The sequence below is a fragment of the Apium graveolens genome, chromosome 1 (assembly GCF_009905375.1).
Source record: "Apium graveolens cultivar Ventura chromosome 1, ASM990537v1, whole genome shotgun sequence".
Taxonomy (NCBI): domain Eukaryota; kingdom Viridiplantae; phylum Streptophyta; class Magnoliopsida; order Apiales; family Apiaceae; genus Apium; species Apium graveolens.
The window spans coordinates 195,906,000-195,922,517 of record NC_133647.1 but is presented as its reverse complement, the minus strand read 5'-3'; the positions used below and the strand labels follow the sequence as shown (position 1 = coordinate 195,922,517).

At 33.5% G+C, this 16,518-nt stretch overlaps 1 protein-coding gene across 1 annotated transcript; it reads right to left on the bottom strand.

The window, feature by feature from the left end:
- Window positions 1–1,580: 1,580 nt before the first annotated feature.
- LOC141723782 (uncharacterized) lies at window positions 1,581–3,711 on the bottom strand. Its single transcript, XM_074525674.1, has one exon. The coding sequence runs from the start codon at window positions 3,642–3,644 to the stop codon at window positions 1,686–1,688; it is 1,959 nt and encodes a 652-aa protein (XP_074381775.1). The 5' UTR covers window positions 3,645–3,711; the 3' UTR covers window positions 1,581–1,685.
- Between the last annotated feature and the right edge of the window lie 12,807 nt (window positions 3,712–16,518).

Sequence of the window (16,518 nt, the reverse complement as noted above, 5' to 3'; positions counted from 1 at the left end):
AAATTATAGGCCTGTGTGCTAGCTATATGATATTGCAGATAATTATGAAATAGTTGGAGTGTTACAACTTACAGTGTCCTAGATATATAGCAAAACTATAATCTTAGATATATAGCAAAACTATAATCTTGGGGTCCAAGTTTACTTAGGCAGTACGGTGCAAAAATTACTCAAGAACGGTTACAAGATCAGTTTGGAAAGATAAGAGGAGAATTGTGATTTTTTTTCCATAAATGGGTAAAGAAATTTAATTGTTATTGATTTATAGAATCATTTGGATTTCGAAAATGAGGCATTTAATTTGAAATCTATAAAAGAAATTATTAGAAAATGAGTTTATTCGAGCATGATGTTAAAGAAAATTAAAATTTGAACTGAATTTTATATGGATTTAAATAAAATTCAATAATATTGTTCAGAGTTTAAGAAGTTTGAGATCTTTAATCCAGATTTTTAAAGAGTAATATTTTATGATTAAAAAAGAAGAGGAGTTATATTTAAGATGCAGGATCTTTTATTTTATTTTTTGGAAAAATGCTAAAATCCTAAAAACGGTTTCCAATATCATTTCCGAATGATAAGTTGTGAAAGTGCTATTAAATATTTATTTACAAATAAAATGGGCCACTCATATTAATATGAATCTCACGAATTAAAAAAAATCACACGTGTCATTTTGGAAATGTTTTGGATTTTTTTTTGAATATTTTGCATTGCTCTTTTTTTTAACTGAGGAACTATCCCTCCGTCTTAATAACTACAACTTGCTCTTAGGCTCCGTTTAGTATTGCTGTTGCAGACGGTTACAACAGCTTTTTGCTGAAAAGATGCTGTGTTTGGTAAATTCTAAAAACTGGTGTTTAGAAAAGCGTTTTTAGTTTAAAAGGTGCTATTAGCAAAAACATGTCCTCCATGCTTTTGGAAAAAACTGTGTGTTTCAGCTTTTGCATGAATTAGCTATCGGTTTCACTATCAAACATTCTCAAAAATATTATTTTTATATATTATATCTCAAAATATGCGTAAATTAAAAAAAATTATCAAACAGTCATCTAAATTTTCCTGACCGCACTTTTTCCACCAGCATTTTTTATCACAACACAGCAGTTTTTAACAACACTCTCAAACAAATCCTTGCTCTTATCAATTGAGCTAACCCGTGAAGTTGGGATTATTCATTATAGATTATAAAGAATTTTTTAAAATTTGGTAATATTCAAACACTAATTCAATTTATTTAGACTTTTGGAGATAAAACAGGGACATATTTGGTTGGTTCAGATTTTGAGAGATTTTAATAGTACAATATTGGCCCTAATGTCAAAACTTACAAATTTTTAGTAACAAACGATCACTCTTAACTTCTAAAAAATATTCACCATTGCTACTTTTTAGTCCGTAAAAAGTTGAATAAGCAAAATCAAACATCTCTAGTAACAAAAGCTCAGTGACCACTCTTAACTTCTAAAAAACAATCACCATTGCTACTCTTTAACGGATAAAAAATTGCACAAGCAAAAAAAGTCATATGCAAAGCTAAAAAGTCAAATAATTATCAAAACATAATCAAATTACAAGAACAAAACACTCATTGTTTACAAGCAAAGGACATATGTTTATTTTTTCAGAAAAAATGTAAATTTCATATTAGTAGCTCACCATTGCTACAGGATACATATTCATTCTCAATCATATAACACAAGTTTCTGATAGTCATCACCGGAAATGGCCGCCTCCATCACAACCTGAGGACTGATTTCACCCCCTCCATCCAAGAACATCATCAACAAATTCTTTGAAAATCCACTAAGCATAGCCACACCATTTTCTGTGGCTGTGACAGGCGTTGCAGAGGAGTTCCTGAGGTTCCAAAACACAATGTCAGGGACTTTTTTATACCCTTTTTTCCTGAATTTCTTCTGAATCACCATGTAATCAGTCTCCCATAGATTTTCTGATGCTTGATTGAACTCCATATCACTGAACACAAACACCGTCTTGATCATCTGCTCTTCACTCAGCTTTGCAGTGACCGCGAGGTCTAATATCCTATCAAAGACCGCTTGGAAGTTTGTACTACCACCCCAATCCATTTCCTCAAGAAACTCACACTTCTCTTGGAGATTACTTCCTTGAATCAAGTGAAGCTTTGGGTTTTCGCTAAATGTAATCACATGTCCCTTCCAAGGCTCTTCACTTAACTCGGAGACTAGTAAACCAAGTGCAATAGAAACTTCCATTGGAGTTCCATGCATACTCCCCGAGACATCAGAAACAGCAATACAATTTCTCAGTTTACCCTTCTTTGTCATATCATCCACCATTCGTTTCCATTGCAGCTCTGCGACAGTTCTTTCTCCCTCATTATCACTATCACTGTCACTATAGCTTCCCATACAAGACCTAATTATATCGTGGGGAAGCAATGCCCCGGCTGCAATTTTTGCTTTCCCATGTTTCACATTCATAAGAAACTCGTTAAACCTTTTTTTATCATGATCCATAAAAATCTTGGTGTAATTCTTCATCGCGACAGATGCAACCCTATTGTAGGCAATCAAATTCCATTCCCTTGCACTCATATAAACCTCGGGCAACTTGAGCACCTCATGAAGTGGAACTAGAACTTCTTTCCTCAACCTATTTTTAACTTTATACACATACTGATCCTCTGCAATTCCTTCATACTCAGGGCACGATTCACGCGGAAACACTTTCTTGGCAATGCTAGTATATATCAGTGTGTACTTATCATAAGACGAATCAACTGTAGGGCACCATTTCCCAGCCAAACTAATTTTCTTGGCTTCACCAGAATTTACAAACTGGATATCTGCCTTCAATAAATCCGCGAAAAGGGTAGAAACATTCTCAAACAACAACTGATAATCCAAATCAGCGTTATAGATATCCATAGCCTTTTTAGACCTCTCAAGATCTTTTTCCCTTTTCAAAGCCCTAGCCCTCTGTTTTTCCTCCAAAACCTTGGCCTTATTCGCTTCAATCCTCTCTTCTCTCGACACCTCTGCTCTCAATTTCCTCTTCTTCTTAGCCTGACTCCGCGTATCAGTCCTCTTCTTCCCAGTCTTGGTAACATGAAAACTCTTCCTCTTCAATCCTCTAATTGTCGAGGTAACCTTAACAGATTCCCACTCCTTCTTCATCACAGTCCTCACATCAGGCCCTTGAAGTATCCTAAACATGATCTCCAACAAATCTTTAAAGTACCCAAATGACGCGTAAACTAGAACATTGCATGCTAGGGTTTTAGGATGGTTCTTGAAAAGCCATAATGCAGCAGTGTAAAACCCTTCCTTATCCGATTTCCCAGTGCCTCGAACGCCTCGAAGATTGCAGATCAGTTTGAGAGTAGTCAATGGATCATGAGCCCATGCAGATTCGAGACGTTCGATAAGTTGAGAAGGAGGCGTGTCAGGGACAACATGGAAGAAGAAGTCCAGGCAGGGATTGCATGTGGACAAGTACGTGGCTGAGGAGTTCTCAGTCAGGCCCATCATTGGCGAGTCTTCATCAGACATTGATGAGTCTTCATCAGACAGGCGGATCATTTGTACGTTTTCAGTCAGGCCTGAGTCTTCATCGTCAGTAAGTCCCATCAAAGGTGAAAAATAACCATAACCCATGGCTAAGAATTTGTTTGTGTGTTTGAGAGAGAGAGAGAGAGAGAGAGAGAGAGAGAGAGAGAGAGATTTTGACAGAACGGAGAATAAGAATATGAGATTGGAGAGACCAGAAGAGGAGTGTATATATATTTGTAGTTTTGAAGATTAAACTTGATGACCAAGTTTAGGGTTTAATTTGTTTAGGGCGGTTACGATTTTTTAGAATCTGTTATCGATATGGTATAGCTGTAATTAAGTTTTTGACTGCAAGAGATTATCTTTTCCTTTTTTGAAATAAATATCCTGCCCGGCCATTTTTTAAGGATTTCGAAAATCGTCCAGTTCAGTAATTAGTTACGTTTTCAAAAATCGAAACTAATTGATTGAGCTAACGATTTATGATTTATCAGAAGATTTTTGAAAAATTAAATTATTGCATTTAATAAGACTTGATAATATAATAGGTTCAAGCTTGAAGATAAAAATATCGTAAAATTAATCATGGACCACAATATTAAGATAAAGATGCAAATACCGTACTATCATTGCTGTTTGGATCTATCTATTTTACACTATCGGTGAGTGTTTCTATAATACTTCCTATAGTTCAAACTCCTAACAGCTACCAAGAATTTAAGTAAAAACAAGTGAAAGTAACAACATTATCTATATATTCTTAAAATATACTCCTTAATTTATCCATTTTCCAAATGGTTAATTTTTTTACCCATAACCCATATTAAGTATAAAATCACTAGATCCATGGATATATCCACAAAATTTACCCAATGGGTAAATTAATTTATTCATGACCCATATTAAGTATAAAATCTATATATTCATGGATATATCCATATAAGTTTACTCATTTTTTTATCCATCAACACACTAAACATGGAATTTTTTTGAATTTTAAAATTTAAACATCTTATCTAAGGAAAGATTTGCATGATTTTCTCACATCTGTTACAACACTAATTCAATGATAATTATTGGTTTCCTTATTCTCTCTCATTCTTTGCAAGCATGACCTAATTTTTTCATAAAATTCTTGATGAAGATTTGATGTGTATCATGTTCGTCATACAAGTTTACATAATATGTTGTTCATCTGTTAAAACCAGGTTCATGATTTACTGAATATATCCGGATGGATTCTCGAGGAACAAGTACATCGGGTATTCATCTCCTTTGTAAGTTTACTTATAATAACATCGTTTTGCAGATATCTGATTTGATCATGATTTTCTTATAGGTTCAAAACGACGTGTTCGTGGACGCAATGTTGAAAATGTATTTAAAAATCCATCAAAACCAGAGAATCAAGGTAGTGTACACTTTAATTCCATTTCTGATTCGTTTATTGAAAGTGATAATAATATTCATGTATTAATTCGGTTGTCAAACGTCGTACGCGTGGGATGAATGTGGACAAGAATCTCACAAATTCAGCGAACATATATGATATACGTAAGCTTTCTCTAAAGAATTTTCGATTGGTTGATGTGTATATATGTTTGACCGACCATGTTATGTAACATACCATGTATCTTCTCGGACTGAGCATAAGAGTGATGATAATGTACATTGTTATACATATATTTGATGTGCTTATGTTAATAAAACAGGTCATTCTGTAAGAACTCCGTTATCAATTATTGATCAAAGCGTGACACCAGAACAAGGTATTGGTCTCATTGTTTATCCGCCTGATTGTTTTAATACATGGATTGATAAATTTGTCCTGAAGTTTCTATTAACATTCAGAAATAAGACAGCTTTCGAAAGGTGTGTTTCATAGAAATCTGGAAAGCAATAGAATGACATCAGAGTACATCAATGGTATCATTTTTCATCCTTTCTGATTGTTATTATACAGTTTTTGTAATGATGTCTTCAGTTTGCCTACTGAATTCACAGAAATACTATCACGGAGTTATCACGATTTGACAGAAATATGCTTCTTGCACGGTTTTTGACACTGCAACATGTATTTTGCTAGTTATCGAACTCTCGATCACAAAGTGCACCAACCTGAAATTTCAGGTACACAATACAAAAATTACTCTAGATAAAACCTACTTAGTCATCTAAAATGATTAGTTCAGCATCTTTACCCTGCACAAAAGCACTAGAAGATTAGCCTTTTTCGAAGAAACTAGGAACAGTAAAAGAAACACGGCAGAGGAAGCACCCTGCATGGACCCGAGTTGTTATCGAGATCTTCAAAGTGTATAAAGATATCTGTATCGCGATGTCGAATGACTTGTAGATATCTCTGCATCTATACATGTATAAGTGACATGTTGATATCTCTACCTCTCTACCTGCTTTTAATTGTCGATATCTCCACTTCTCTACGTGCATTTGACTTGTCGAAATCTCCAATTCTCTACATACATTTGCCTTATCGATATCTCCACTTATCTACATGTGTAAAAGATTTGTCGATATCTCCACTTCACTACAGGTGAAGTGACTTCTCTGCATGTCAAATTGACTCCTCGATATGACTTCTTTGTAATCCTTGATCTGTGACTTCTTGACGTCTAACTTAGGACATTTTTCAACATGCATCATTATTCATCTTCAAGCTGTTACATCATTTCTCTGAGACATGATCAGGCTTTATCTTCTTCCAGAGTTTATTCCTTAGCTTGATGGTTGTTCATATAAAAATATCTCAGTCTAGTCTTCTTAAATATTTTTACAGACTTAAGGAACACAATTACAGATTACACAATAATTAAAAGTCAACTAATTCTTAAGATTACAAAAGTGACTTAGTCTTGTTATATTAAGGCTTGTATTACAAAACCGATAGTTTATTAATAATGGTGGACCCCCTGTATGCACAAAAATCTTCACCAATAAAATTTTGACACTCATCAAGTACGGATTCTTAGTTGTGCCCTTGGACACACAGTATAAAAACCAAAAATAAATTAAAATATTGGTGTGGACAAAAACAAAATTATATTATTTATTCGGTAGAATTGTACTATTACTAGAACAAAATAATGCATATCATTGGTGCACACTATAACAAAATTTTATATAATAACGAACGTACTTCTATATCGATAATATCCATATTTTTATATTAAAAAACTAGAGATAATTCTTTGATCAGTATGTTAACGTCATTCTAGAATAAAATAATATATACAATTTATCAATGCTAAAGATTTATAGAATTAATCTATGATAAAACATAAATAAAATCAAGTATAATTTGACCCTCCAAAAAATCAAATTAAATATAATTAGTTGTATTTGGTCGATATAATTGGTCTCCGGATAAAATAAATTAAAAGCAAACTAAAGGTAATTTGTATACTATTGAAACATGTTAAAACTTATCTTTTAAATAAAAAAAATTACCGTTCATAAACACATTTAAAGATATCAATAAGAATGTATCTTTTAATATGTACTTTTTTTCAAATTTAAATATCTCTAAATAAAAAATATCAAAAATATATACGTGTATATATAATTATTATAAAATTATATCATTAAAAATTTTAAATAAACAAATTTCATATCTTAAAAATTCCAATTCAAATTAAATTTTAAAAAATCTTATAATGTCAAAATAATCAAAATAATATAATGGAATAAAAAAAATAAAAATTTGAGTAAAATGCATGCACTTTAGGATTTTGACCACTTGAGATATTACACTTCACAAACTAGCACATGCTATATCATAGTTCACGTTTACTTAAAAACGGTAGACGACTATTAATTATGTATAACTTTTTTAGTTTTTTACGGGAGTAAGCTCATCTTTTCAAATTAAATTAAAGTTTTATTACAGATTACAAAATAGGGGGTTACGAATTAAAATATTGTTCGTGAATGTTCTTGCGAATCAAAGGCATTTTGATCGTGTTATAGTTTCAAAATCGCATGTATAAGTTGTTGAACAAGACATATATGTACAATAACAAGACTAGGTCAAATTGACAGCCCTAAGTAAGTTGTATGATAATCTAAGTTTGCATTTTGTATTATATTACTTGAGTCTGTAAAAGTGTAAATAGATCAAGTCATATAGAGAAGTAATTCGAGAACTCCAGAATGACTTATCGAGAAGTCAAGAAAAACTTATAGAGGTGTCTCAGAGATATCGAAAAGCCAAATGAAGATATGAAGATTGGAGATATCGACAAGTCAAATTATCATTAGAGATCTCAGAGATATCGATAATTCAAAATGTATATAGAGATCTCTGAGATATCGACAAGTCATTTCCGCATTAGAGAACTCAGAGATATCGACAAGCCAAAATGAAGATGTGAAGATTGGAGATATCGACAAGTCAAACTCTCATTAGAGATCTCAGAGATATCGATAAGTCAATATGCAAATAGAGATTTCAGAGATATCGACAAGTCTTTTCTAGATACAGAAATTCAGAGATCTCGACAAGTAAAGTTCTTTTATAGAGAACTCAGAGACTTCGATAAGTCAAAACAACTATAGAGAAATAAGAGATCTCGATAAGTCATTATACTTATAGAGATGTCGAGTTCTCTATCTAAAAAACTGGAGATCTCGATATAAAACTCAAGTACAAAATGCAGACCAGTTAAAGATCCAAGATTGTCAATCAACAAACAAATCAATCAATGATTTGAAAAGTCAACAAAAGCAGCTTGAAGAGTTCAAGATCAAAGGCCAAGATTAACTGACAAAGTAAAGTCACATACATGCACAATTTGAAAAGATACACTAAGCCATAAATGAAAAGTTTTAGTTAAATTAAAGTAGGGTTTAGTACATGCTATTGCATGTTGTGTAAAACCAGTGTTTACTGTTCTATAAAGTAAACACCAGATGCTTTGTTTTAAGAAGTAACAAATAGATCTAAAAATCTTGTAACTCTCTCAAGAAAGAAGCTGAGTTCTCTATAAACAAAAAACCCAGAAATTTGTAGTAAGACATACTTGATTTTAATATAAAATTAAGTGAGTTTTGAAGATATTGTGTTAATGTGCATGTTTTATTATTCCTGTTAAAACACTTTATCTCTATAAGTTAGATTATTTTGTTCACCACATCCATAACAGTTTAAAAAGCTTAAAAATAATCCAAAACACATTCACCCCCCTTCTATGTTGTATTCATTACCTAACATAAGTAGCCAAACTGAAGCTTGAATCACCACCTTTCCATATTCTTAATTAGTTTGTAAGTTTGGTAATTTTTTGAATTTTATCAAATTAGGATTTTTTTTTATTCAAGTTAGTTTTCCATACGTTTTGATGTTATGATTGTATAAATCGTGTGATTTGCAGCTCATACATATTTTTTCATAATTTTTTGTGTTCGTTTAATACTCGTCGGAAAACTGTCACCTTGTACGTGTTCTTCAATTTTATGGTTGTGTTGTTAATGTTTTGTTGATTTAAATCAGCTTATTATGAATATTTGAGTCAATGGTGATTTTTTGGATGTGGACAAAATACATGTGTAAACCGTGCCTTTTGGGGGCCAACCAGACAAAGGTCAGAGTGTTGAAGTAGGTGGCCGAATTTTTGAAGCAGTAGGAAGATGGAATGAAGAAGGTTGAGGAAAATAAAATGAAGAAGATGAAGGAAATGGTTATTTTACCCTTTCAAAAAGTAACAGAGTTATATGGACTGTGATATAGACTTTGCTAGTTTATGAAGTGTAGTATTCCAAAGGATCTGACACCTAAAGTGCACGTACACACGGTACGTTTTACTCATAAAATTTTTAAAATAAAAACATAATTGAATTCAAATTTTATGGTAACAAAAATATATTTTACGTTAGCGGCTTGTGTACTTTTACTAAGACTGTAGTTCGGGTCGAAAGAGCCGAGTTTCGAACCAGGCGTAATTTGAGTCGAGGTTAATCGAGTCGAAGCCGGATTTTTTAAATTAATCAAACCAAAACCTCATCCTGAACTCGACCCGTTTTATTTCATGATTTGAGTCGAGCTGACTCGTTTAGCAAAACGAGCCGACTTTAACAATTCGAGTGAGTCAGCTCGTTTAATTTTATATTTGATCGAGTTTAACCTATACCCGAACTCCGCTCATTCCTCAACCCGAACTATGCTAGTTTAAATTATACTATTATAATGATATATTTTTAAAAACTATCCGATTTTAACGATTCGGGCGAGCCGGCTCGTTTAATTTTACACCGAATCAAGTTTAAATCTCTACCTGAATTCGGCTCATTTATTCTCACGAGTCGAGTTGAGAAATGAACTGAAATCTTTACCCTAACTAGGCTAGTGTAGATTATACCATTATAATAATATATTTTTAAAAATGAGTCGAAATCTTTACCCATTATAATTATATATTTTTAAAAGAAAACATTTGTACCATCTATAAATTATAATATATTATACATGTAAGGTCGCATATAAACTCACTCTACACCCAATTCTTCCTTTAGCTGCAAGAGAGGTTCTGAAAGAAAAGTCAAATCGTCCGATAAGTAATCGGCGCATTAAAGCAAAGGCAGAGCAGAAAGGTAAGAAAAAGTTCTCCTTTTATTTTAAAACTCAAACTTTCACTCCTGAAAGGCTAAAATTCAAGCTAAAAAATACGCTTTCTAGTGGACTAAGTTCCAAAATACCACACAGGGTAGAAGCGAAGTTTCCATTGAATTGAATCAGATCCTTGTTTGGTTTCTTTTAACTCGACCCTTAAACGAGATTCGTCTACCCTATTCCCCTTTTCTAAGCAACCACTTCTTCAACTTATCCTAACCTACTTTTTCAAGCCGCACCATCACTTCTGATCTATATATACATACATATATTGTCTGAGTCATGTATATTATATGTACATTATGTTTTGTTATTGGTTAATTTGGATTCTATATTATGGAATTTCTTAAACTTTGTTTCTCCATCTTTTTATTTTCAATTTTTTCTTATTTCATGATAATAATTTCTAAATTTTGGTGTATGGTAAAGAGATGGTTTCAAATGATGGGTCGAGTTCCGACTGAAATCATGGTTGACCGACATTAAATATCACATACGAAGCACTTGGTATGAGAATTGCATAGGCTTGATAAACATAGGCATAAGTCCAATATAATGTGATGATCATCTCTATTTATACGAGTACTGCGACTTATATATAGATGGTCTTACTCTAATAGAAACTCCCTTATAATGAAAACTAGAAATTAAAATAAAAAAATTCTAAATCATGTCGAAATATAGCACATAAGATATGCAAATTGATCGTTGGAGATGTAGAAAAAAAATAGTGAAGTCAGATATTAAAAAAATTTACCGTTTCAAAAGAAAAATCAAATTAAAAATGGAGAAGAAAAGCTGAGATTCTGTGTGAGACGGTGTTGTTTAATTATTTGTTGCGCCTATAAGGGGCCACTGGATTAGATTGATCTAGTGGCTTATATTACTTTCTAGTTTTCATTTTAATTATGTGTGTGTGTGTGTGTATGAATGTGCATATTTAAGTTCATTCTCACGTTTTTGTTCATGTAACTTTTGTTTTTGACTTGACAGGTTTCCGAATGAAAATGAAAGATGTTGATTTTTCTCAAACCGAGAAGGTTGCAAATGAGTAAGTGATTCGATTTTTTTTATGTATATATTTTTTCAGTAGTAGTGTTGTTGTTTATATATTCCTTATTTTTTTATTATTTATATGTTTTTCTGTGTTTTTTCAGTGTTATTGATGGAGATGAAACACAGTGTGATAAGGTTGATAGAGCACAAGCTGAGAAGGTTCAAAAGATTATTGTACAAACTGAGAAGGTTTCCGATAATATCTCTGATGAGTAAGTGTACTTGGATTTTATTTTTGAATATAATCTTTTCTATATATTTTTTGTTGCTCATATGCTTTTCTGTGTTTTGTCAATGTTATTAATGGAGCACGAGGTGATGAGGTTGATACATCACAAACTGAGAAGGTTAAGAAAGTTGTTGCACAAGCTGAGAAGGTTTCCAATAATGTCTATGATGAGTAAGTGTGCTTGTATTTTATTTTTGAATTTATTATTTTTATATATTTTTTGTTGTTTATACGTTTTTCTATGTTTTGTCAATGTTATTGATGGAGCACGAGGTGATAAGGTTGATGGAGCACAAGCTGAGAAGGTTGAGAAGGTTTCCGATAATATCTCTGATGAGTAAGTGTGCTTGGATTTTATTTTTGAATCTGTTTTTCTATATTTTTTTGTTATTTATATAAAAAAGTTGTAATTAGAATTATCTTTCAAAATGAGATATTCCGTCCTTCAAGTAATTGACCTTTCTACATTGCAGTTGAGTTTGTTATTTTAGATTTACTATACCAAATATAATTTAATTTCACAATTAGTATTGTAGCTTGTTTATTATACCTTGTCAAAAGTTATAGAGTTTTACTGTTTCTGGTAGTTCATCTGAGAGATGTTGTCGAGATGGTAAGATGATCCAGAAGGCTGTACATTTGGAGAATATGATGCCATGTTAAAAGATGGTCTGGAATGTAATAAAAATAAGAAAAGAAGTTCTTAATTAAAGATCTTTGTGGTACTTCAATGTGGCCTTGATATTAAAAGTTTGTGTGTTCTCCATTGTATGTTGCTGTTTAATTTTTTCCTGTTGATAGTTCACTCCTTCGAATATGTTTGTTGCCACATAGACATTGTTCTTCTTTTTGATATTTTCCTTTTCTATGAAAATCTTCATAGTGTATTGCTTAGATGCTTTTGATGGTTATTGGGAAAGAATTATCCTATATAATCCGGAAATTAGTAAAGTTATGAATATAATGTTGGGTATAATTTTAACTACACAACAACAATGGGCAGTTATATATATAATAACAAGAACATGGCAAATAACCAACTAACGAAATAAAACACGAAGGCAATAATAAACTATAAAGACTGTAATTGACAAAGAAAGTAAAGAAAACTTATCGCTTATCGCTTTCCAAATTCTGATAAGAAGAAGAACAAAACAGCTGAGTCATCAAACCCTTCAAGAGGACTTGACTGTTCTTGAAGAGATTATTGCCCCCCACTTAAGCTGTGATGGAATGCAGCAATATCGCTTCCAGGATAAAACAGCAACAGATCAATCTGGTCACAGAACCAACAATGATCAACGGCGACTCGCACCTCAGTTTGCCCAAAAACCTATGCAACTCATATATGTTTGCGAGGTAGGCACCGAGACTTGTGTCATTTTAATCTCAAGTATACCTCTTAATATATAGGCATCTCAAGTTGCTATTCTTCTATTTTACTCGATGTGGTACACCAAGTAACAAAACAGAAAAAGTAAACAAAATGGGTTTTCCTTATTATTTATATTATATCCTGATTAATTAATATTAATATTATAAAATATATTCAGAGTATGATTAAAATAATCCCTACTCAATATATTTTATATTAATAATTAAATAATCAATATAAATAATTGAACTTGTAATAGAAAAGAAAAATATAAGAGTTCCCACTAGCACTAGGCCACACAAGCATTTCACTTATGCTAGTAGTTGTAAACAACACTAACACAAGATGCTATATAAACTCAATATCTTTCTTTTACAATACCAATGTGGGACAAAATCCCCAAAACCCATTTCAAACAAGCAACTTTGTCGCAATATATTCATGGATTCCGCTAAGAAAATATCTTAGATCCAAATATGAAAGTTTAAGTCCTCATGTCAAGGAACAACCTCCAAGTGTTAGTTTCCGGAAATCATATCAAGAACATATATAAAATATGCCTCAAACTTTCCATTTTCTAACAATCCCCCACAAATCCATAATTAAATTGCATACCAGATTTTATACATGACATGTTTTTCAGAGTCGGTACCCTTCCGGGTTTGAACCCTCCTAAGTCCTCTACTTCGATGGCTACCAGATACAGATGGAATGTTTCACCTTGAATCTTAATCCGTTGGGTGTAATCACACTCCATAGACGACGACAAGTCAAAGGCTATGGTGCCAATCTACGGCTTTGAGACATTAATGGTCATGTCTCGATCCTGTTCGTCGAATGTTTCGAGGAATAACCCTTTCCTCTAGTTGCGACCACACAATTACATTCGCTTAGCTGGGCATCTCCAGAGATGCACTGCTATCATCTCGTCAAACGACTTGACCCCATTCAGAGTTCAAATAACTCTTGCTAACTAGCAGTTCAAGTACCTCTTAAGGTTTATAGGGGATAGACTCAGATACATAAGTATCTAAATGTATATGGTAGAGGTACTACCAATTCATCCTTACAACTTGTTATAACCACATTGAATACACTTCGAGGGATCTCCTCTCAGGTGTATTGGGTTCCCGTTGTTGATGAATTATGATGGGTTACCAGTCCCATCCCAAACCTCGACTTAAGGATTATAGCATGCTCAATTCCTTTAGTCAGCGGATCAGCTATATTATCCTGAGTTCCTATGAACTCTATAGCAATAATCCTATCAGACACAAGACCCCTTATAGACTTTAGTCTAACTTGGATGTGTCTCTTTGTTTTAGCATTATACTTTACACTTCTGACTTTGTCCATAGTTGTACGGCTATCACAATGAACAGATGTGGCAGGAAGCGGCTTGCTTACTACAAGTAACATACTCATGAGTCCATGTAACCATTCAGCCTCCGTCCCCGTGTCATCAAGTGCACACAACTCAGCCTCAAAAGTAGACCGAGTAATCAAAGTCTGTCTAGAAGACTTTCAGGACACTGCTCCACCCGCAAGGGTAAACACATATCCAGTCACTCCATTGGAACCAGATTTCTTAGCTAACCAACTTGCATCACTGTACCCCTCGAGTACCCCCGAAAATCTCCGGTAATGCAAGCCAAGGGAAATAGTTCCCTTCAGATATCTAAGAACTCTATCCAGTGCCTCCCAATGAGTCTTGTTTAGATAACTTGTATATCTAGCCAACTTAGATACAGAATAAGAAATATCTGGCCTAGTCACATCGCAAGATATTGCAAACTCCCAATAATCTAAGAATACCTTAACTGAGACACAGGAACTCCTGAACTATTCTTGACTAAGGCAACTTTTGAATCATATGGTATACTAGCGATTCTACAATTTGAATAACCATACTTCTCAAGTATAGATTTCTCTATATAATGAGACTCTGACAAAGTTATTCCATCAGTTGACTGAGTCAACTTGATCCCAAGAATCACACTAGTCTCACCCATATCCTTCATCTCAAAGTGCCTCTTCAAGAAACTCTTTGTCTCGATAATAATCTCAATATTGGTTCCAAACAACAAGATATCATCTATATACAAGCACACGATCACACGATCATACGATCACACAGTCATTACCTCTAACCTTATAGTAGACACACTTGTCACTTTCATTAACTAAAAAATTCGAAGTCTAAAACAGTTTCATCAAACTTTTTATGCCAGTCTATAGGTGCTTGTTTAAGGCCATAGATGGACTTGACTAGTCTACATACTTTCCTCTCATTACCAGAAGCAACAAATCCCTCAGGTTGATCCATATAAATCTCTTCTTCAAGGTCACCATGAAGAAAAGCTGTCTTTACATCCATTTGATGGATGATAAGACCATGTACAGAAGCCAATGCAATAAGCATTCTGATTGTTGTCATTCGGGCAACTGGAGAATATGTATCAAAATAATCAATGCCTTCCCTTTGCCTAAAGCCCTTAGCAACTAGCCTAGCCTTGTACTTATTTATTGAGCCATCAGGGTTTAGCTTCCTCTTGAAGATCTATTTACATCCAATAGTAGAACACCCTGGAGGGATATCAACTAACTCCCATGTTCCGTTTGAAACAATTGAGTCAATTTCACTCTTTACAGCGCCTTTCCAATTCCTTGACTCCGAAGAATCCTCGGCTTGACGGAAAGTTAAAGGCTCATCCTCGACATTGTAAGTGATAAAGTCACTTCCAAAGTCCTTGACTACCTTTGCACGCTTACTCCTTCTAGGTTCCTCTACTTTGTTAGGAGTACAGCTACTACCAGGATCCACCCCCACATTTATCATCTTTTCCACATGATTAGGAATAGAACTTGATGTGTGAGTGGGATCATCCTCAGAACTACCCAAAGATATACCAGTCTTCATTGGGAATACTTCCTCAAAGAAAGTTGCATCACGAAACTCAACTATCGTATTCGCCACAATACCATCTATGTTAGATTTTAATACTAAAAATCTTATAGCAGTTGTGGTTTCAAGATAGCTCAGAAAGATACAATCAACAGTTTTTGGACCCAGTTTCTTTCTCTTGTGTTCAGGGAAAAGCACCTTAGCAAGGCACCCCCACACACGAAGATAACTCAAACTTGTTCTATGCTTTCTCCATAATTCATATGGTGTCTTGTCCATATGTTTCAGAGGGACTCTGTTCAGAATATGGCAAGCCGTATTCAGAGCCTCTCCCCACATGTACTTAGGCAACCCAGAATTAATTAGCATATTGTTAATCATGTCTTTAAAAGTTCTGTTCTTTCGTTCTGCCACCCATTAGACTCAGGTGTGTATGGTGGAGTAACCTCATGAACTATACCATTGTTTGCGCAAAATTCATTAAACAAGGTACTCGTATACTCACCATCTCTATCAGACCTCAAACGTTTAAGTACTTTGCCAATTTGTGTTTCAGCTTCATTTTTATACATAATGAATTTATCTAGTGCTTCATTCTTATGTTTAAGCAAATAAACATAACAATATCTACTATAATCATCTATAAAGATAATGAAATATCTACAGTGATCCTTAGTCAACACACCACCAAATTCACATATGTCCGAGTGCACTAAATCTAACAAGTCTGAATCCCTAACAACATTATGAAAAGGTTTCCTTGTTTGTCTAGCAGCTACACATACTTGA

What these genes read in the sequence shown, in the direction of transcription:
- LOC141723782 (XM_074525674.1), bottom strand. Translation starts at nt 3,644, where the DNA reads ATGGGTTATGGTTATTTTTCACCTTTGATGGGACTTACTGACGATGAA.